The 24,952-nt window shown below is 38.2% G+C and overlaps 1 protein-coding gene across 3 annotated transcripts in view; it reads left to right on the top strand.

Annotated features, from left to right (window-relative positions):
* The window catches only part of LOC120515778 (V-type proton ATPase subunit C 1-A), a 349,765-nt gene that overhangs the window by 160,880 nt on the left and 163,933 nt on the right, over positions 1-24,952 (top strand). For all 3 annotated transcript variants that reach the window (XM_039737077.1, XM_039737076.1, XM_039737078.1), the window contains exon 6: positions 6,381-6,472. In XM_039737077.1, the coding sequence (XP_039593011.1) occupies positions 6,381-6,472 (92 nt within the window). The remainder of the gene's footprint in view (positions 1-6,380; positions 6,473-24,952) is intronic.

Raw genomic sequence — 24,952 nt, 5'->3', positions numbered from 1 at the left:
GAAATGTATGAAGTGTGGTCATCAGGTAATGTAGTAAACTGACTATAATCGTCGGAAAACGCAGTTTCATAAACATTATTGTCATCGAAGATATTCCCCTGTGTGTAACCCGCAAGTACCTGTACATTTAACCGGGTTTTGATGTTAGTCTGGAAAATGTAGTGTACAACTGACCATGAGTAAAAACAGGTCCTAGCAAATAAAGTCCGATGTTATTAAACGTATGTCGTTATGACTTGGTGATAGTTACACAAAATGCTAAACAAACGGGGAATTGCCTATGCCGTAATATAAAGGGAATATCATGTTTTTAGTTGTCAGTGATTTGGAATCCCTGTACTTTTTCCATTGTAATATTTCTTGTTGTCTGGTAGTGTGCCACTGTTCTTCAGAAAGGTTGTGTGTGTAATTCATTTTTCATTCACTGTCTTGGTGCAAGACTTGCTGCCGCTGATCTTCGGATAATGTCGCTCTGTTGTTTGTAATACATTGTCTTTGTTCTAAGGCATCTTGCCTGTGCTGGTTCATCTGGCGTGATGTAGATGTTTCTGCTTCTCTGCACTGGTGTGAGTATGTTGGCCGACAAGACTGTTTCTGTTGGTCGCAACTAGGCTGTATGTGCATTTACATTTTATCAGCAGGCTTTCGTTGAAGTGAAGGAAAAGGAGGTGTAAAATGGTAGTGTCATAATGCAGTTTCAGTCAGTAACAAAGTATAGTATACCACATCCGATAATTGGTCACATTGAAAAATTGAAGACTTGAAGACCAAAACTCTGCCAGGAACACTGATTCCTCACTATTGTTGTGGAGAGATATAGTAATTGTGGCAACTGTTGTTTATATTGAGCATGGACAGACACAAGCAAAATAATGTAAGGATATAGTGTGACAGTGCGGGTTGGTTCCATGTTCCTTGTCTCATTTGGGAGCCTCTTCAACCCAAAACCAACGATAGTCAAAACTGAGGTGACTTAGGTAGATAAGGGCACACACATGCAGCAAGGGCTAGGTGCAAAAAGTGAACTAGTGCTTTTAATAAAAGTCCAGCAAAAACCAGTGTTTCATAGTGCAGTGCTTCAATCAATAAATAATCCATAAGAACACCAGTGAAGTTTAAAAACACTCATAATAAATAATCCACTAAAACAACAATGTTAAAATCCAGAGACAATTCATAAAGATTATGAACGCCAGTGCTTCTCTCTAAACCTGATATCTCCTCCTCTTATCCTTTTCGAACCTTGTAGAAGTAGGAGATACCCAGCAACAGGTGTAGTCACCCTCTTTTTTCTGGCTCGGGTCCCCATCTCCATGTATGTTGCATCCATGGGGTGCTGCGCCAAGACACACTCATCACTTGCTGTAAGTCCATTGGCATTGTAGATACTGGTATGTAAGACAGGATCAAGCATGGATCAAACACGTGCCCAAAGGAATCTCTCAGTCCAAAAGTTTGTTTTAAAAAGTTCAGTGAAAATTCAAAGCAAACAGTCCCCATAAGAATAAAGAAAAATGTTGTTACACACTTAGAATAAAAGGCAAAAAAGGAAAAGTGTTTCTTTTTGTTAAACTTCAATAGTTTCTATGACTAAGGATGAATTATTTCATTATGTTTTACTTCCCATTCAGTATGTTCTAAATATACAGCTCTGCACATGCAATTGAGCACGTTAAGCACAGTTTAAAACTTTGTGCCCTCCATGCCTTAGACATGGCAAGGCTTGTCACTAACTGAGACTAATCCATTGTCAGAGAGACAAGAAATGGTTAGAATATACCAATTCAGTTCAGCTTGTGGTGGTTATTCTTAGACTATGCACGTTTTTATAGGCAAACGTTTAACGTAACTTAAATAACTAGCAAATGGCTCTTACCGGTATCTACAGGTGACACAGTGTTTTGGGCCATTCCTACTCCCAGGAGAGCACTCAGTAGGAGTACCCATTCCATAGCCTCCGGCTCCTGCAGACACCTGCCTCTCACTCTTTTCAACACTGGTCTCTCTCTCTCTCCTTTTAATCTATGTTCTCTCCTTTCATCCTTCTAAACTTTGTCTTTCTCTTTTTCTTATTTTGCTAATCTATTTTCTTCTTTCATTGCCTGTGTGTCCTTTTTTGCCTCGTTACAATCTGTAATTGATTTTTCATTTAATTTTATGTAATGACAAAACAGTATAGACCAGATTATCTAAGTGGAAAAAAAATGATATACATTGTATATACAGTAATCCCTCCTCGATTGCGGGGGTTACGTTCCAGAACCCCCCGCGATAGGTGAAAATCCGTGAAGTAGAAACCATATGTTTGTATGGTTATTTTTATATATTTTAAGCCCTTAGAAACTTTCCCACACTGTTTATAAAATATTCTCTGCAGTTATACAGTAAGCCCTCATTTATCGCAGTTAATCTGTTCCAGACTCTACCACGATAAATGAATTTCCACGAAGTAGGATTCTTTATTTATAAATCTAATATTTTCACAGTTAGAGCATAGAAAACCTGCCACAGTCATTTGTGGATTTTTCCTTAGAACCTAATTGTTAGTGGAAACCGCAAATATCCTTTGCAATTTTATGCTTTCATGGCAATACTGTACTGTAGAGAGCGGGAAGCAGCTGTAGAAAACCGACTTGGGATGGTGAAAGTAGCCAATAGAATTTGAAACTGCAAATCCCAGCAGTCACTGCAGTGGCTCTGATTGGTCGTCTGCTGAGGGTGCTGGTCAAAGGATGTCAGCGCGACTTTTTAAAAGGGGGCTGGTGACCAAAAGCGCAAAAAAAGGTTTTTGTAATTTGTCTTTTAAGTTCCTGTCCGTCTGCCTTCTTTTGGGTTACCTGTACTTGTACTTTATACTTTTACCGCTAGGACTATCTGTACATTCCCATTCAATGTGTGGATCTCTGGACTATACATTTTCATCATTACATTTCATCCATTGCTGTTTTTCATGATTTACTGTGTGTGTTTTGTTTGTGTTTTGTTGTATTTAATATGTAATTAGCGTGAGGGAACAAGGGTGAATCGTTGTTTTCTTATTTTATTTGATTTCATTACATTCTTTATTTGCTGTTTGATTACCGATTTGCTTTGTTTTTGTCTCTCAAGGCTGGGTGCATCGTTAAAAATTAATAAATCACTGTCTTCTGATTCGCGGGTTTCTTGCGACTACCTTACTAAAAGCTTGAGCAGCAGGTGTCCTTTTTGACTGATTGCTTTGTTTCTCTCCCTTCCTCCAAGCATTCTCTGCTTGGAGGTTATTCTATGATGTTTGTCTATTGTTTAATTGATAACTAACTGCATGAGACATGTTTGTTTGAAGTGTTTGAATGAAATTCAAACTGCACTAAGACTAGCCTACAAGCATCTGGGCTTATCTCTGTGTGCTTGCATGTAGCCAGTTTAAGCTCAGTTGGCTCAGTGATTTACATCCATGGCGTTAGATGCACTTTGTACATATTGTTCCAGTAGTTTTTAAAATAGTTTTTGCAGTTTATTAGCAATGTGTAAAATAATCAGTGTTGTAGTACTTGTGATGCTCTTTGCATGGAAAAAAATGTGTTCTGTTAAAAGTTTACCTTTTCTTTGTGAATTGTGATGTTTACTTAAAGTGCAGCAAAAACGTATTTGGCGTCCAGGGATGCATTAACCACCCCATGTATGTGGCAGTTTAAGAGTTAAAGCCCCAAGATGCCCCTGAAACAAGCTGCACCGTCTAAGGGCCGATTTATACTTCACGCTCCAGACGGCAGTCGCACCGCATCATGGCTGCCACGCATTCCCAGCGTTCATTTCACGCGCTCCTCTGAGCAGGTCCTCAGAAATTACGACGCTAATGTGCGAGTTGCAGTACCAGCAAGTAAAGTCGGGTGGCTAAAAAGTCGAATGTGACGTCAGAGTCTCTGTTTACTATCTACATGTGACAGAAAGCCTCTGTGCTTATCCTACGGGGATCGATGTGCGTGCTTCGCTGTTTGATGAATGTTCGATGTAAAACAAAATGCCGACATCAGGATGCATTCGTGGTGCTTTTATATTCAAACATTGCATATTCCCGATCGTAATGACACGATGAATTTTAAAAGTCTCACATAACTTCTTTGTGCCGTCTTTTTTTTTTTTTTGTTTTGCAACTTCACAACAGAAACATAATGTATAGCGCTGTATTTGAGCCACTGCGGAAAAAAATAAAGGACACGGTGAAATCATGTTTTTTGTGATTAAAGTGGAATTTCGGCTTTAATCTCGAATTGTCCACTTTAACCGTGAGTTTACTTTATCATTAAAGCAGATGTCGTAAACGTCATCCCAGTTTTTAATGCTCACGAGCTTTCTTGTACCTGACAGCTGCGAGCAAGCAGACAAGATCACCACACAGAACAAATTAAATGTATGATATTCCAACTCTCTGCACATTTAGAATCTTCAGATTTACAGTATACTTCATATCACTTTCATGATGGAATGCATTAAAGTGTGTATGTTACACTTTACATATAATTTAGTTTAAATAATGAATACTGTTAATAATTACAAAAGGGGGGGGAAAAAATTTACAAAAGGGGGGTGCCGGGTGGGGCGGTAGCACTCAGTTTCCAGGAGTTATGTAGGGGATACCCCGTTGATTAACTTGTCCTTTTCCTTCAAAGATACGAGGGGGTTTGGTGCCGCTAAAAGGGGAATTTTGTGTGTCTTTATTTTTGGGTGGTAGACCTTCGGGGTTGTTTCTCAGTCGTCCCCAATGCGCTGGAATAGACACATCCTGGTTTTTTTTAATAAAAAAAACACCCTTTTTCAGATTTTGCTGAGGTGTTTAAATTTAATAGTATTCTGGCAATTCACTACACAGAGAACCCGGGAACATGTTCTCGCGATAATATCTCCCCGCCACCTTGGATTCCCCCTTTCGAAGTACATCAATAAAACACTACAAGCTTCGACACGAGCGTTCTCTGCAGCGGGCCGAAAAGTATATCCCCGGCCAAAGGTTTCGGGAAGAAAATGGCTTGTATGAATTAATGCATATAAGGTAAATCTATTTTTCCCTAGCACTGTGGGAGACACAGCGTAGTATACAGGTTTCCCTTTACATTTTATTTTTAGGTAATGTATTTAAGGTAGGATATTAAAGTGTTTTGGGGCATATGTGGGTTTAAAAATGAAAAAGGGATTTTAACCACATCCCAAAAATTGAGTTTTTTTAAATTTGGGTGCTCTAGGAACGTAACCCCTGTGAATTTTGGGGGTGTACTGTATTGCACACCAGTGTAGGCTAGGTCAACCCATGCCAACAAGGTTGACCCTAAGCTAAATAGTGCATGCCAAATCATCACTGGCACATTGCGAACAACATGCTTTCCTGCTTTATACAGGCTGGCTGGGTTTGCACTTCCCCATATATGATGAGAAAGTAGTTCAAGAGTAGAAAGTTTCAAGCAACTGATGGACTCCAGACACCCACTTCACCATCAGCAGGAGGTAAATCGCCAACTACCTTCTTGTCTGAGCTTCGCCACATTGGAACCCCTTAATCCAAATCAGTCCATAAAACATAGGCTCGAGGGGTGGCGGTGACGACTAGCCCTCCCAATGGGTTTTCCCACCTCAAGAACATCTACCCCATGAAACATCTCTCTTGGAAGACTGGGTCACACTTAAGCTGGTCAAAGGTGGCAACAAGGAGCAACCTATTTTAATGGGTCCCTCACACAAGCCTGAATGTCTTGGTGAGCCCCTCAAACAATGGACCACATTCTCCATGAATGTACCCGATGCCCTGCATGTACCGATAAAGATCTTAAGGATGCTAATGACGCAGCTCTTACCTGGATACAGCAGTGGCATGATAAGATATGATGAAGATTTATAAATAGACCTATCCTGAAAGGCCCCTGACTCGGCAATACCACTAAGCAGGCAATATTAAGACTGAGGAGAACTCCAAACAGGTCAGGCACAAAGTTGTACAGAAGTATATAAAATATATACCAAATTTTGAATACCCTACGGAGCAACAATAACATTTTTAATGACTGTTCATTAATTTTGGACACCTTTACTTTTGTATTTGTTTTTATTTGGTCGGTCTTTGTTTTTCTTACTAATGTTATCTTTAAATATTAACTCAATCGAAATGAAAGAAAATTGAAGGATAAAATTTGCCAGAAAAATAAAAATTGTAATATCAAGTCCAATGTATCTAACATCTTAATGATTTAGACTAGTGGCCAATACATGTTGCTAAAAAAAACTTCATTCTTTCTGACTATTGTTAAATTACAGTTTTGTTTAGGTAATAGCTGGAGCTTTAATGCCTGAACTGTTTAAATCACACACCTTTTTAATATCTGCTGTGTTTTTTTCTTTTCACTACTTTATAGCAACTCACACAAATCGACAATGATCTGAAGGCAAGGGCATCGGCCTACAACAACCTGAAAGGAAATCTGCAGAACCTGGAAAGGAAGAATGCGTGAGTAGTCATATTTGTTTTAATGTCCTTCTGTACATTAAATAGTTTAATATAGAACAATGTTATTTCAGTTTCATAAAATTATATAAATTTCTCTTATTTAATTTTTGTGTAACCTTACTTTTGATACATTTTGTGTTCCACTTTTAAATAATGCTTTTGATTTGTTTCCTTTTTCAGAAAGAACCCACTTTGATTGTGTTTTGAGATTTGTCATATATTTTTTGCTTATTTGAATAAGCAAACACAAAAAAGAGCAGCACAGGACACAAATTAATAAAAGTAATGATCCAGTAAAACATCCATGATTAGGGCCTGAATATGAACTAATAATAATAGTAGTAATTCTTTACATTTATATAGTGCTTTTCTGACTACTCAAAGCGTACTTAACGCAGGGAGGACCTAGGCTGCAAACTCAAGATTTACTTACTCTGAGGCAACAGTGACATACAGCTCATGAGATGACTAAAAGAGCAGTGGCAAATTGCAGACTTATTGTGAATGTTTGGTTAAGTTTAAGTTAGTGTAAATTAGTAAAAAAAAATATGAGAGTTGCAGTTTGACGCATGATATTTGGGAAGTGTTATTAAAAAATAAAAAACACTTGGAAATGAATATAACCCACCTAGAACTTCCCCTCTTTACTCCATACAATTATTGATAGTGCACATTTTTTCTTTCTCTCTCCTTTCCTTGAAATCCTTAACAAACCCGAACACATCTGTTTGAGTGGCTTTATCTCAGCTGAGATGTATGTGTAACACACTCTCTTAGCACCACAGATGGACTTGACCACCACTTTTCATTGACCTGTTTGCAAGGGGTTAGTTGTCTGGCCCTGTGTGTATAGTATCTCCCCCTTTTTTTTTTTCTTCTTAACTCAAGGCATTCCTTTGCTGTATTTTTGTCATTTGGCCATTCTATTTCTATTTTTTTAACAGATGCAAAAAATACAAATACTAAGGAAATCGAAGAAAAACAATATTAATCCTCCATCCAAGTATAGATTATTTTCCAGTATTGGCAGAGTTAGGCTTATTTTCCTTCCCATTAACAGTTCTGTAGGGCTCACATTCTAGACATGCTTGGAAGTAGTGGTTAACACATCAGCACTAACAGATAATCATTTTGTTGTAAAGTACATTTTGACTACCTGAACTGCTACTTGAGTGTCCAATCATTTGAGCATTAATGGGACTTGATGTATAATGTTTTAAGTCTTATCAAGCTTTGAACTTTTTTGCATTCTTTACTCTTAAACTGCGACCATTGTCGCTCACTATATGTGTAGGTATGCCAAACAAGGAAATTAAGACAAAAAAAAGAGCAATTTATTATGGGACGCATTTTCAAGATGACTGAGCTTTATAAATTTTGTAGAAAATGTTCACACATCTGGTTTTACAAGTCATATTTTTTGGTGTATAAATTTTCATGTTTTTGGCATATGCATGTTTTCACTCCTGAATCCAAGCAAAGTTTTATAAGAGAGACTTATGTGGAGTCTTCCACTTGTGACATCTGCATTCATGAATATTTGGATTTTGGAACATTTTGAAATTTTGGATTAGGGATACTCAAACTGTAATAGTAATGCCTGTTGACAAATTACTCCTTATTCGGAAAAAGGGCCCCAGTAGTAAGTAAGGTCATAAAACTTAAAACCGTTTCTGGAAAAAGGCAAACAGTTGGAAAAGTGTGAAGGGCTTCCACCTGCAGCTAAAGCCCTTTGCTCTAAAAATTACATGTTTTGTCGCTTCCGTTGTTAAAAGGTGGACTCTGCAGTCTATTTCTTTTTACGCTGGGAAGAAAAATAAATAAATCAAGGTAAATAACATTGTGTGGCTTTTTTTAAAAAGAACATATAAATTTTTTCATATAAAGACCATCAAGAAACATAATCACAAGGACATGCATGTGTCATATTCACTGGGGAGGCGTCCCCCTCTTGCTGTATCCAAACCCAACCTCTGTGCTGCTATCTTTCGCCTTTATGGCTGGTGCAGCTGTGTTATTCTTATGTTTGAATGGATATTTCTTGCAGGGATTGCTTCTGTTTTATTTGTCCAATATAGAATCCTCATCTGAGTTCACCTTTGTTATAGAAGTCTTTTTTAAAACAGATGGGGAAGCGTGAGCTGACTGAAGAATAAAGAATTTAAAAAAAAAAACCAAAAGTTTTTAACAAACACCTTTTCCCCAATTTTACAGAAAAATAATGTATGTTTTTATTGTATAACAGTAACAATAAGAGCAGCTCACTACTCAAAACAGTAAATCTGGGAAGCACCCAGAATCAAACCCACGACCTCTTGATTATTAGTAGAGTTTTTAAACCCCCCCCAAAAAAGGTGTGTCGGTTTTCCCCAAACCCAATTTTTTTTTTCTTTGGTTATCTATCTAAAAAAAAAGGAACCCTCACCACTCACTCACTGACTCTCCTCACTCCTGCTCACCCAAAATTTCCCAACTTCCGTTGGTGAGGCTGAAATTTGGCGGGTCTTTCCCTTACACACCAAAGTTGGGCAGGTTTCATTTTAAAATTTCCCGCCTTGGTCCTGGAAGGTTTTTTCTCCATTAACTGTAATGGGTTGAGCTGGAATGGCGGGGGGGGGTTTGGGTGGCATCATCCGCCTCCCCGTAACCCGTGAACATTTCACGCGGGTCGTGGTATTTCACCCGGGTGCGTAAAACCGGAAAGACCCCCAAAAAACCCAAGCGGCTTTAAAATTGGAGGCGCAAAAAACAAAAAAAAAGCGGTGGCATTTTACCATTTCATGGTGTTGCCCCCGGGAAAAAAAGGTGTAAACCAAACTTTAAATTAAGTTCAGAAGGCTACGCTGGCGTTCCTCCCGGAATCCGGATACAAGTTTTGAAGGGCCGGGATATGCAGGTTTGATCCTTTGAAACTAATTTAAAAATTTGGTGAAAAAATTGTCTTATGCAAATTCAGAGACTGTGTTTGGGGGGATTGACATTTAAAAGGCGGGTGAAGTCCGTCATCATCTCCCCCATTCATCTAATTTTTGGTTGAGCTGAGCTCCCGGCTAATCCGTCTTGAAAAACCGTCAGACTGCCAAAATACTCCGAAAAATCCCCAAATTAATACCCGCTATCTCTAGTTTCTCCACGAAACCTCAATACTTCAAGGTCACATTAAATGTGTTAAGTTTTTTAAAATCTTTCTTTTCTTAGCACAAACCCGCTGAACGTGCATTGCTCCATGCTTAAAAAAAAATGCATTTAATCACCCCGCAAAAAACAAGGGCTTTTCAATCATGATTTCCTGGTACGATTACATTTATCGCGCATCGATTCATTTTACCCCCCCATAGTTTGAGAAATCTAAAAAATAAGGGTTAACACAGAAAAAACCCTCTTCCCCCTTTTTGAATTGATTGCCATCAATAATTGTTTTGGGAAAATCCTCCTTCCATTTTTTAATTTTTTTCCCTAATACCCTGATTAAATGGGTAAATAAAGTAAAAAAGGAAAAGGGGGTGACTTATTTGGCAGGCATATATATTAACAACCCAACAAATTAACATTCGTTTTTTTTAAAAAATTTCCTTTTTTTTTTTATTCTTCTTTAACCACTTTCCTGAGGGGCGGGGTTTTTTTATAATATAATGACCTCCCAAAGGGCTGAGACTTTTGATATCATGAGCGTGTCTGCAAAACTGTGGTCTCCTGCCCCGCAAAGTGGGGGCAGCCAAGCCCTGCCCGCCTTTGGGCAGCCCCTCCCTGCCTTAAGTCAAAGTGGCAATTTTTAATTTTTTTATCCTCCCCTGATGAGACAAGGAAACCGGGGCCCCCTTTTCACCCGGAAAAAATTAGCGATTCCCCTTTCTTTTCCCCTTCGATTTGGGTCATCCTGGATTATGAAAACCCTTTCAGGTGGAGTGAAATTCCATCCCTGGGTTTGGGAACCCCTCTCCCGTCACCCAAAAAAACCCCCCGTGTCCCAAAAGGGATCATACGTCAGCGAACCACTCTCTATACTTATAAAGAAAAACTTTCCTTTCTTTACACCTTTTTTCCCAAACCAAAACCTTTCTCTCAACAGTGCGAGGGCCAAAAAAATTTTCTTTAAATGGGGAGGCCTTTTCCCGGGCACAAATTTGGTTCACGAAAATGTAATTTTTCCCCCCGTGTGCGCCTTTCAAGGGGTCTACAGGGGGGAAAATTTTATTTTAGCTGCTGTTATTACCCGTTTTGTTCACAGTCTTTAAAATGTAGTTTACCCCAAAACCCCTCCAGTGGGCTCAATGTCCTGCTTTTAAAAAAGTTAAGTTTTTTTTAATAACTTTAAAATTTTTTTAACCCTTTTTTCCCCCCTAAACACTAAAAAAAACACTTTTGTTTTATATATGTTTTATGTTTATTATATATATATATATATATATATATATATATATATATATATATATATATATATATATATATATATATAAAACCCATCTTTTAAAATATATATATACGTGGTGTGAAAAAATATATACCCCTACTTTTCTTTTTTTTGTCCCCAAAAAGTTTTTATCATCAAACACATATAACCATTGTATAAACCGGTAAACACAAAAAGCAGTTTTAAATGATGGTTTTTTTTATTTAGAAAAAAAAAAAACCAAACCTACATGGCCCCGTGTAAAATGAATTGCCCCCGGTTTAAATGGTTGGGGCCCCCCTTAGCAGCCGCAAAAAGCGTTTGCGTAACCAATGGTCTTTTTTCAAGCTGGGAGGAATTTTGGCCCCTCATCTTTCTTTTTGTAATTCACTTTTTTGAGGTTTTCCCCGCGTTTTGGCATCCAAATTAAAGGGGTTCCGGGAGGTTTGACTAAACCCTCCCAAAATCTTCATTTTTTTTTCTTCAGAGTGGTTGCTGGTTTTTATGATTTTTGTCCCTTTAAAGATCACTTCGAGGGTTGGCGAAAAGATGGCGGACATTCTCCTTCCAAATTTTTTGAAAATGAATTCGGGGTTCCATCTTCCCGCAAACCCCGGTCCCGAAAACAAAAAAACCCCCGACCATCACACTACCACCACCATATTTTACTGTTGGTATGATGTTTTTTTTTCAAATGCTGTTTCCCAGCCCAGATGTGGGGTTTTTCCTTAAAAAAATTTAACTTTTTTCTCATCAGTCCACAATATTTTCCCAAAGTCTTGGGAATCATTGAGATGTTTCTTAGCAAAAATTGAGGCGAGCCCCCAATTTTTTTTGCTTAAAATGTTTCGTCTTGAAATCCCATCGGGGGTTTTTGAGCCTTATGGTGGGTGGAACCGGCCTTAATTGGGGAAGTGGGGCCTGCAGTTCTTTAGCGTTTCCTGGGGGCTTTTGGACCTCTCCCGGGTGAAAAGTCTCCGCTCTTGGGGTAAATTTTTTGGGGCCCCCCTCCTGGGAAGGTTCACCATGTTCCTTTTTTTCCATTTTTTGGATAATGGCTCTCACTGGAGGGTGGGTCCCGCTTTGAAATGCTTTATAACCTTTATCAGACGATAGATCCCCAAATTCTTCTGTTCTCATTTGTTCCAATTTCTTTGGATCGGCTGATTCTAGCCTTTGAGTGCTTTTGGTCTACTTCTCTGTGTCAGGCGGGCTCCTATTTAAGTGATTTCTTGATTGAAACAGGTGTGCAGTAATCAGGCCTGGGGGTGGCTCGAATTGAACTCAGGGGGTAAACACCACAGTTAGGTTATTTTTGAAAAAGGGGGCAGTTATTTTTTTCACACAGGGCCATGTAGGTTTGGATTTTTTCTCCTAAATAATAAAAACCATCATTTTAAAAACTGCATTTTTTGTTTACTTGTGTTATATTTGACTAATGGTTAACTGTGTTTGATGATCAGAAACATTTTGTGTAAAACATCAAAGAATAAGAAATCAGGAAGGGGCAAATAGTTTTTCCCACCACTGTGTGTATGTATATATATATATACACACACACACACACATACTTTATATATAATTTGTGTATGTATGTGTGTGTATATATATTAATAGGTATGTATATATATATGTGTATATGTAGATATGTATGTGTATATATATATATATATATATTGTGTGTGTGTGTGTGTGTGTGTGTGTGTGTGTGTGTATATATATACGAGCAGCAATCAGCTGTGAGAAAACAGTAAAAAGGGCGTGTCAGGCGTCGTGGTACATTTTCTGATGCAGCTACAAAACAACCTTGCCTGCCGCCAAATACAAAAACAATTCTTTGACAATCATTTACATTATTTTTAAAAATGTTTTCCCTTTTTTTTTTCATAACTTCTTAAAACATGACATGCTGCGTAACGGGGATTTTATATATATATATATATATATATATATATATATATACTGACACTCATAACAGTGACAAAACAATTACATTGACAATCATTTACGTTATTTTCAAAATGTTTCCTTTTCTTTCTCTTTTTCCCTTTTTTAACACACTACTTGGTAATATATATATATATATAAAATATATATATATATATAGATATATGATATATATAAAATATAGATATATATAGATAGATAGATATGAGAGAACAACACTCATATCAATGACAAAACAATTACATTAACAATCAGTATTACGTTATTTTTAAAATTTTTCCTTTTCTTTTTACGTACCTTCTTTAACACTACTTCTCGCTCTTTGAGCGCTGGTATTCTCTGTATTTAATAAAAGCACACTTGTTTTGTTATACGTTGTCACAAAAAGCACAATGAAACATGAAAACATTTGGGTCAGCCACCCATATATTATATCCTGGCTGCAAAGAAGTAAATTGGCAAGAGTTGTTTACTCATGCAAGTCCAAAACAGAACTGAATTGCTGCCTTAAAATGGTGGCTTTTAAAGACAAGTGGAGGAAGTCATCAGGGCTGGAACTAGAAGTGACATCATTGGCAGCGCCGGAACGGAACAGTATTTCCCAAGAATGGTCTGTAAGGGATTGAGAGAGACAATTAGTGCACCTTGCCACCCTCTGGTCAAGCATGGAATTAGTATTATTCAGGCCCTTTAGTTATCTCCTAATCACACGTGTGTGACAACGTGTACCTTTTGTGAAAGTGTTTAAAATTTGGACTTCAACCTTCACACATTATACACTTCATTTCAAAATTTTGTCATTAGTACTATAACATGAACAAAGTTTCTGTTTTAGGTATGTGTTCAACATTTCTTTCCTCGCATTTCCTGTCATCCTATATTTTACATAGATCGTTGTACACGGAACACTCATGAAATGCATGTGTTCCAAATAACAATATATTATTTACCCTATACAATTCCAGGCGCCTGAACCGCAAGTAAAGAGCCTGCAGCTGGGAGAATTTTCTGCTCGAGTTGAGCTGCTGTGGTATGGGAAGTGATAGCAGACTGCTTGTGCTGATCAACACATCTGCAAACCAAAAGAAGCTAATGGAGAGGTGTAAAGGAATTTAAGCTGGCCCAGGATTGCGAGTTTTTCCATAGGCTTCTGGGATTCTAGTGTTAAAGCAACCTTGATTAATGCAGAAACACACCTCCTCTACCCTTTGTTTTGTTGCAAAATTTGGTAACGTGGTCCACACTGTAAAGTCTAATGCAGAGTTGGGAATAGTCATTCAGCAATTTTTCAGTAAGTCATAGAGCAGATAGACAGTTTCAGTATGTGTTAACAGCTATATTTTATCAACTGTCTTTGCCAATGAGCCTGTGTTAGACATGTTCCAGGCAGTGATTGCTGTAATCCTTATTTACTCAGTCAAGCCAGAATGCAGGCTCTCCTGACTGCACCTCCACCATCGGGCTACCTGTTTTGCTGCATGAGCTCCTGTGATCAACAAAGTTGTAAGATCCACGGATATAGTAACAATATTTGGAGTTACATCAGGGGGCACATTGCAGCCAATATTCAGAAGCTCTTCCTGTGTTTGTTACGTGACTTTTCATGTTGATGATGAATTTAGAACAAAAAGGCAGACACAGACAGAGCACTAATCTACCATCGATGCCATTGTATGTGCCATCCTAGCTTTTGTTTCAGCATCAGCCTTTTTCTTGTGAAGTTCAGCTATGTCATATTTTATAAGGTGACCTGCTTAAGTGCTTCACTTTGCCATCAACCCTGTTGATCTTACTTCACTGATCCCGTTCAGCCCCAGGAGAATGAATTGATACAGTATCTCTGTTCTGTTGACATCTAGACAATCAACTCAAGTCAAAGTGGGGAGCATGCACTGGTACAGAGCCGGATCACCCTTGGGGAAACGTGCCACATGGCCGTAGTGCTGTAACTGGCGGCTCCCTCACAATGCAGTTAATGTGCCTCATTCGGGACTCCATGAGCAACCGCTCATTCAACACAAATTATACCCATCGATACCCAAGGATTTTCCGGAGAGACACAGTACCAAAGGAGTCCAGTCTTTGTCTCAGGTCACTAGATCACTAGATAGCGTCCATGTGTCACAACCATGTAGCAAGACAGGAAACACCTGGACTCTTAAGACTTGGACCTTCGTCCTTTTGCACAGATATACGTGTGTGTGTGTGTGTGTGTGTTGGTTCACGAAAGTCTCGGTACACGTACAAATTGGTTTACGACCAAAAAGTTCACCAACTTTGCCTCGTTCAACCATACACTCCGGTGTATGAACAAGCTTTTGCTCTTCGGTTTGTACATGTTCAGTCTCTCCCTGTGCATTTCCTGTGAAGCGAGTGAGCGAGCAAGATAGAGATAGGGTGCAACACACACACACACACAACACAGGCAGGCGCTCCAGGCTCGCGAAAAACAGACACGTGCACACACGAAAGAGAGAGCAAGTGAGAGAGGGAGGGCTGGACGCATAAGGTAGAACAGACTGGTTTTTGTTTTCAGTTCTGTTAACAGTGATCGGTTCATAGCGTGCATTGTGGCAATGTTACTTGGCTTGGTGGCTTAGTAAATTAAGGATTTTTCAAATGTTCATTTTTATGCTTAAAACTCATTAAAAAAAAAAAAGGTGTTTTTAGCGAGCGGTTCCTAGCACTATAAGCGTGAACTATTGCGGTGTTGGTTTCTCTGTTGTTCAAGGTTTTCTCAGTGTTATTCAATGTTTTTATATTTAGTTTACTATTACGCTGTGCATTCTATGGTGTATTTAACTATATTTGTACTTAAAAAATATATATATATATATTTACATACAGTTCGTACGGTCTGGAACAGATTAATTGTATTTAGACACAATCCTATGGTGGAAATTGCTTCGGTTCATGACCAAATCGGTTTACGACCAGAGTTTTGGAACAAATTATGGTCATGAATAGAGATTCCACTGTATGTATACAGTGGAACCTCGGTTTGCGAGCATAATTCGTTCCGGAAACATGCTCGCAATCCAAAACACTCGTATATCAAAGCAAATTTTCCCATAAGGAATAATGGAAACCCAGATGATTCGTTCCACAACCCAAAACTATTCATATAAAAATGATTAAGACAAAATATAAAGAGTAAAATACATAATACAAATTGACCTTGCACTTTACCTTTAAAAGAATCATGGCTGGTGTGAGTTTCTAAACTCATGGGAGTTCCACCAACAGGAAGACACGTGGAAGAGTGTCCCAAAGCAATCGTAGTCTCCAAGCGCTTAGCAGTTAAGCAATTATAAGCGCATCAAAAGATCGGAGCATGCTATAAAAAAGCGCCTTAAGTCGCCAATGGGTCATAAGGAACATTATAAAGATCCCGCTGCAATAAATTACAAGCGCTGTTGCTGTTTCAAGCTGAATAAAACTAGTGTTAAAGTACTGAGACTCAGCTTTGTGTTTTGGGGAGCAAGATGGGGACTCGCACTTCACAGTGCACACACACAGTCACAATGCTGTGGTAAACAGAGAGGCCAGCTGAGAGCGGCGAGATAAGGAGAGAGAGAGAGACACACACCTGCGAGCAAGCGAGATAAGGAGAGACAGAGAGCTAGCGCTGTAACAAACAAGCAAGATAAGGAGAGAGAGGTGCTGGGCAAGCGGCGAGAGGATAAGGAGAGAGAGACCATCAGCTCAGTTGTGATCACGATCTCATGGCGCTCAGCAGACATAGTGTATCCATACTGCACGTATTAGCAAGACATCGCTGTTTATCAAGTCAAAATTTATTAAAAATTTTTGCTCGTCTTACAAACACTTTCGTAAACCGAGGTTCCACTGTGTGTGCGTGTGTGTATATATATATATATATATATATATATATATATATATATATATATATATATATATACAGTAATCCAATCCCTCCTCGATCGCGGGGTTGCGTTCCAGACCCCAATGATAGGTGAAAATCACGAAGTAGAAACCATATGTTTGTATGGTTATTTTTTATATATTTTAAGCCCTTATAAACTCTCCCACCCTGTTAACATTATTAGAGCCCTCTAGACAGAAATAACACCCTTTAGTCAAACGTTTAAGCTGTGCTCCATGACAAGACAGAGATGACAGTTCTTTCTCACAATTAAAAGAAGCAAACATATCTTATCTTCAAAGGGGCGCCGTCCATAATAGCCAGGCGCTACCAGGAGCAGAGAATGTCAGAGAGAGCTAAGCATAAAGAAAACAAACAATCAAAAAATCAATACATATGCTTTTAAGTATACAGAAGCACCGCGATAAAGCGGCATTTTAGTAGAAAAGGCGTCCGTGTCCTCTGTGCAAACAGCCCTCTGCTCACACCCCCTCTGGTCAGGCAGAGAGAAGCGAGAAAGATAGAGAAACAAACAAGCACAGCGCTGGAAGCATATCTTATAGCATTGAGGAGTTTTAGTTAATATGCAATACATGCTCTGATTGGGTAGCTTCTAAGCCATGCGCCAATAAGCGTCCCTTGTATGAAATCAACTGGGCAATCAAACTGAGGAAGCATGTAACCTAAATTAAAGACCCATTGTCCATGAAAGCGTAGCCGACCAAAAAATCTGTGATATATGTTTTAGATGTGCTTACATTTAAAATCCAGCTGATAGAGTGAAACCGGTGAAAGTCAAAGCGCTATATATAGCGAGGGATTACTGTATATACATATATATATATATATATATATATATATATATATATATATATATATGTGAGTGGAAAAAAACACTAAATGTTTTTCATCACATCACACTTTATACGTCTCGCGTTCAGCTTGCGTATGCATATGCACCAAATTTATAAATAATTAAGATCTTATACTGCTTTGACACAAGTTTATACAATGTTCCAAATTTTATCAAAATCGTCCGACTATTGTTGAAGATGTGATGAAAACATTTGGTGTGTTTTTTTTCCACTCACAGTGTGTTTTGTGTATATATCTATATATCTATATATATATATATATATATATATATATATATATATACATACTAACAAATACCTTACACCCATGAGTGGAGAAGTAGTGTGTTAAAGTAATGAAAAATAAAAGAAAACATTTTAAAATAGCGTGACATGATTGTCAATGTAATTGTTTTGTCACTGTTATGAGTGTTTCTGTCATTTATATATATATATTTTATATATATATATATATATATATATTATATATAAAATATATACACACATATATATATATATATACATCCACATATCTACATATACACACATACATATCTACATTAATAAATACATGTATTGTATATATATATATATATATACATAAATAAATATATATACATACATATATACATATACACATTAACACATATATAAATATATATACATACATATATACACACACACACATATAAACATATATATACATACATATCTACATATATATACACACACATTATAAACATATATATATAAATACATATATATCTACATATATATACATATACACACATATAAACATATACATACATATACACACACACACATACACACACACACATATATATTGAAAAAACAAAAGTTGGATCCAAAATGGCTGACTTCAAAATTGCCAACATGGTCACCACCCATCTTGAAAAGTTTTCCTCTTCACATATACTAATGTGCCACAAACAGGAAGTTAATATCACCAACCATTCCCATTATATTAAGGTGTATCCATATAAACCATGGGCCACCCTGTGTGTATGTGTATATATGTTATATTATATATATATATATATATATATATATATATATATATATATATATATATACTAGCAGAATACCCGTGACTAGCGATCGGAGAAGTAGTGTTAAAGAGAGGCACTGCAAGAAAAGAAAAGGAAAAATTTTAAAACTAGCACGCATAACATGGTTGTTAATGTATGTGTTTTGTCATTGATATGAGTGTTGTTCTCATATCTATCTATCTATCTATCTATCTATCTATCTATCTATATATATGTAATATGTATATATGTATATATATATATATGTATATATATATATATATGTATATATATATATATGTATATATATATATATATGTATGTATATATATATATATATATATATATATATATATATATATATATATATATATATATATATATATATATATATATATATATATATACTGCTCAAAAATTAAAGGAACACTTTTTAATCAGAGTATAGCATAAAGTCAATGAAACTTATGGGATATTAATCTGGTCAGTTAAGTAGCAGAGGGGTTGTTAATCAGTTTCAGCTGCTGTGGTGTTAATGAAATTAACAACAGATGCACTAGAGGGGCAACAATGAGATGACCCCAAAACAGGAATGGTTTAACAGGTGGAGGCCACTGACATTTTCCCTCCTCATCTTTTCTGACTGTTTCTTCACTAGTTTTGCATTTGGCTACAGTCAGTGTCACTACTGGTAGCATGAGGCGATACCTGGACCCTACAGAGGTTGCACAGGTAGTCCAACTTCTCCAGGATGGCACATCAATACGTGTCATTGCCAGAAGGTTTGCTGTGTCTCCTGCACAGTCTCAAGGGCATGGAGGAGATTCTAGGAGACAAGCAGTTACTCTAGGAGAGCTGGAGAGGGCCATAGAAGGTCCATAACCCATCAGCAGGACCAGTATCTGCTCCTTTGGGCAAGGAGGAACAGGATGAGCACTGCCAGAGCCCTACAAAATGACCTCCAGCAGGCCACTGGTGTGAATGTCTCTGACCAAACAACCAGAAAGACTTCATGAGGGTGACCCAAGGGCCCCATGTCCTCTAATGGGCCCTGAGCTCACTGCCCAGCAGCATGCAGCTCGATTGGCATTCGCCATAGAATACCAGAATTGGCAGATGCACCACTGGTGCCCTGTGCTTTTTACAGATGAGAGCAGGTTCACCCTGAGCACGTGACAAGTGAAAGGGTCTGGAGAAGCCATGGAGAACATTATGCTGCCTGTAACATCATTCAGCATGAGCAGTTTGGTGGTGGGTTAATGATTGTCTGGGGAGGCATATCCATGGAGGTCACACAGACGCTACAGGCTTGACAAAGGCACCTTGGCTGCCATTAGGTATCAGGATGAAATCCTTGGACCCATTGTCAGACCCTATGCTGGTACAGTGGCTCCTGGTGCACGACAATTCCTGGCCTCATGTGGTGAGTATGCAGGCAGTTCCTGGAGGATGAAGGAATTGATACCATTGACTGGCCACCACACTTTCCTGACCTAAATCAATAGAACACCTCTGGGACATTATGTTTTGGTCCATCCAATGCCACCAGGTTGCACCTCAGACTGTCCAGGAGCTCAGTGATGCCCTGGTCCAGATCTGGGAGGAGATCCCCACAACACCATCTGTCATCTCATTAGAAGCATGCACGATGTTGTCAGGCATGTATACAAGAACACAGGGGCCATACAAAGTGCTGCGTACAATTTTGAGTTGCTGCAATTAAATTTTGGCAAAATGGACTAGCCTGCCACATAATTTTTCACTCTGATTTTTGGGCGTCTTTGAATTCAGGGCTCTGTAGGTTGATCATTTTCATTTCCATCAAACGATGTGGCATCCTTTCGTTCCTAACACATTACCCAGTCTATATCAGTATAGATATCCAGGAGGATTTCTTTTTCCCATTGAGATCTGATGTGTTTTCAAAGTGTTCCTTTAATTTTTTTTGAGCAGTTTATATATATATATATATATGTATCTATGTATATATATATATTATTATATATATATATGTATCTATGTATATATATATATATATATATATCTATGTATATATATATATATGTATCTATGTATATATATATATATATATATCTATGTATCTATAATATTATATATATATCTTTATTATATTATATATTATATATACGCGGGGGAAAATAGTGTTTTAAAAGAAAAAAAGAAAAAGAAACTTTTTGAAAAAACCAAATGATTGTCAATGTAATTTTTTTGTCACTTTATAAGGTGTGCGGATATATATTTATATATTATATATATAAAAACAAAAACCCCCCCGGATAAAATTTTTAAAGTTAGAAAAGAAACATTTAAAAATTTAACATGATTTCAAAAAATTTTTTTGTATTTGGCGGCACGAAGTTTTTTCAGCTAATCAGAAAATTTTTCCCCAACGCTGACCCCTCCTTTTTATTTTTTTCCAGTTTGGGATTGTGCCATATACACACACACCAACAACAACAAATCATTCCAACTGACATTATATATATATACACCAACATATCTATATCATATCTACAAACATATATATATATAAAACATAAAACATCCTATCTACATCATAAAACACACACATACCCCCACACCAAATTTATATTGTGTGTTATATTTTTATATATATATATGTGTATATGTGTGTATATAATATATATATATATATATTTTCCCCAAACATATACTTTGTGTATTTTTGTATTTCTATTTTTGTAAGGTTTGGTCACTGAGTGAAAGGGGGAAAAAATAATAAATTATATTGTTTTAAACAGTAAAAAAACGTTTTAAGGGTTCAGTTACATTGAAATTACTTTTTCAGTACGTTAAAATTTTCCTTGGAAATGTGCCTTCCCGGCATTTAAAAAAAATTAGTTTGTGTCCTCTGCAGTTTAAGAGAAAGGCTTTGGTTTGGGGGTAAAGGAAAAAAAGGGGTAAAGAAAGGAAAGTTGCCTTTTTTATATAATTTGAAGGGGGGTTCTTTATTTTGCCTTTTGGGACACTGCGGGGTTTTGAAAAAGGGGGGTCCCGCCTTTCCTTAGGCCTTTTCCCCAGGGGTTATAATTTTTGGGTTGTTTTTTGGGGGGTTTTTTTTTGGGGAGAAAAAGTGTTTTTGAAGGGGAAAAGGGAAAAAACCCCCCCGGGGGAAAAGGGGGGGCCCTGGCGGGGGTTTCGACCCAATTTTCAAGCCCTTTTGAACCTTTTATAAAAATCCAACCCTTTTGGCCCAAAAATTTTTTTTTTAAAACCTTGAGTGAGACGTCCTTTTTGCCAGTTAATCAACTGTGGGGAGGGGGCAAATTCATGTAGGTCGTCACCTCCCCCTGGGTGTTTCATAATCCGGGGTGATGACCTCATAATCTTATCACGTCAAAGGTGGGGTCCTTAAATTATTTTTCCGTGTAGGGTCCGTGTTTGCACTTGTCTGGGCTGAAGGCGGGGAGGATGAAAAAATTAAAAGTGCTCACTTTGACTTAAGGCAGAAGCGCAGTCAGCGTCAAAGGCCGACACAGCTAGCGCCGCTGGTTGCTCGACTTTTCTGGGCAGGAGACCACAGTTTTGCAGACACGTTCTGATATCAAAAGTCTCAAGCCTCTTTGGAGGTCATTAAATTTTATATATATATATATATAGCAAAATCCGCGCCTGCAGCGGAGAAGTAGTGTGTTAAAGAAGTAATAAAAAGAAAGGAAACATTTTAATAAAAACGTAAGATTGACATTGTCATGAGTGTTGCTGTATATATGTGCCTGCCAATAAGTCACCGTTTTGCTCTTTATTTAACGTTCATTTAATCATGGTATTGGAAAATTAAAAAATGGAAGGAGGATGGCTTTACTCAAAACAATTATTGATGGCGAATCGATTATTCATAAAGCTTGAATTGGTGATGTTTTTTCTGTGTTAACCTCATGTTTTTCAGACTTCTTCCAAACTAAGGTGGGCGATGGTAAAATAATCGGGATCCCCGATCAATGTAATCCGTGTCCCGGGAAATCATGCATTGATAAAAGCTTCCTTGCTTGTAATGAAAAAGTGTGATTAAATGCATTATTTTTAACGCTTTGGGCACATGCATCGGCTTCCTAAAGCGGTTTTGCTAAAAAAAGGAAAGATTTTAAAATAACGAACACGATTGTCAATGACCTTTTGTAAGTAGTGCCTGGAGGATTCAGTGTGGAGAAACTCGAGAGATAGCGTGTGTATTAACGCGGATTTTTTTGTGAGTATTTGGTGGGAGTCTGCGGGTTTCGAAGACGGCTGTTACGCGGGGCTCAGCTCAGACCGAATTGATGAATGGGGGGGGAGATGATGTGCTCCCACCACCTTAACTGTCAATCCCCAAAAAGTCTCTGAATTTGCAAGCACACCCCTTCACCTACAATTTAACTTAGTTACAAAGTGATCAAAACTCGTTTATATCACCACGTCCTCTCGGTAAACTTATATCGCGGCCTGCTGGGCATGTGAAGCTCCGGTAGCTATCTATAGACTTGTTTAAAGTTTAGGTTTACCTTTTCTTTCTTTCGAGCAACAACACTCATGAATATGGTAGCCTGTCTACTTTCGCTCGCTGCCCTTCATAGCCACCTTCTCAATTATATAATGCATGTTTTCTTAAGCGCTTTTGGAAGTCTTCTGGTTTTCGCACTGCATTGACAATCAGTTCCGCGTGATTACGTGGGGCGTGATGATGTCTGAAACTCCGCCCCCACGTCATTCCAACTCGCTCATTACGGTTAATGGAAAATACCTTCCGATTACGTGACGGGCGTAGAATTTGAAATAGAAACCTGCCACTTTTGTAAAAGTAAGCTGTGAGGAATGAGCCTACCAGATTCCGGCCTTCTACCTACCGGGAAGTTTGGAGAATTCGTGCAGGTCAGTGAGTGGTGATGAGGGCTTTGCCTTTTATTAGTATAGATATATGTGCCGCCATAACATATGTTTATATATATGTATATATGTATCTATACTAATAGTAAAACTCCTCACTCTGACTCACTCACTCACTGACTCATCTGCTAATTCTCCGGCGCTTCCGCGCCTTGGGGTGGAAGGCTGAAATTGTGAGTTCATTCGCCACAGCTCATAAAAGTTGGTGTTCCTCAGTCTCTGTATGTCAGCAAACTCCATTTTGCTGTAATGGAGATGACGAGCGCTCGTAAGGGGCGGTTTGCGTGACATCGCCACGTAATCCGTTACGCCGAAACCAGGAGGGCCTCGCGCTGGCAGCCATTAATTGAGGCTGCGCTAAGCGGCGAAATGTTCCTGCTCCTGTTCATGAGTTCTGCCGGAGCAAAGCACGGTGTAAACCTACACTTTAAATTAAGTTCATGGCTACCGCTGGCGTTATCTAGTGCCTGCCGCGCCAAGGGACGTCCGTCAGCGACAGTCAATAACAGCTGGGTATCGTACGGGTGAAGGACTGCGCTTATGGAAGATGGGATGGTCAGGGTGGTGTTTGACCTGCGACTCAAGCGGCTGGGAAGTTTTAAGTGCACCAGGGACTGAGGGTAACGTTAAATACGGCCATGGACATAGCGGGGATGGCACCAGCACAGCTGGGAACCCTCGGTACATATACGTGACTCGCGTGAACTGGCGCGGGTGCACAGATAAAAAGCAACAGTTCGAAAGGCGCTGAACTGGCCGAATTACACAGTGAAAAGGCAGCAAAAAATGTAGGCGTCGATAAACGCCTTCGCAAAATCCAGCTACTCCGGAAACAAAGCACACGATTGGAAAAAGTCGATATCCTGCTAAAGGAGACAGTGTAAAAAAAAAAAAAAAAAAAACCCTATGCATGCAGTGTCAGGTCTCAGATAAAGAAGCGAGCCAGGCTGTTTATTGATGCGGTAAACTGTCGATGAAAGAAGCCTGTCATCTTTACAGCGATTGACAAACACGGAATGTAACTTGAACACAACCCATCCTACCGTCACGAACCTGATTGAAGAAATAATCAAATCCTTGTGGCAACGCTTACTCAGTAACACTCACAAACAAATACTGTATATTGACGGTCATATAACGTTATTTCATATTCCCTTTTTCTTTTCTGACACTAAACACACTTCTCCGGCGCAAATAATTGTATATATACCCTTATGTATATTCCGATCTACATACTCAATAATGGATACTTTATTAAACGTCAATGATTGTTTTGGTAAACCGTACTCAGTGTATTCATTAGATGAGCGGTAAAAAGTAGGCGAGGGAGGATGACTTGATGAGGCATACAGGCTGCTTAGTCTTGCATCAACTCTATCTGAATTCTTGCGATCACATTGAAAAAATATATCTTTTCAAGTTCTATTTACTCCATATGTGTAGAAGTCA

This window comes from Polypterus senegalus, chromosome 15 (assembly GCF_016835505.1).
Source record: "Polypterus senegalus isolate Bchr_013 chromosome 15, ASM1683550v1, whole genome shotgun sequence".
NCBI lineage: Eukaryota > Metazoa > Chordata > Cladistia > Polypteriformes > Polypteridae > Polypterus > Polypterus senegalus.
This window is presented reverse-complemented; position numbering and strand designations above follow the sequence as displayed.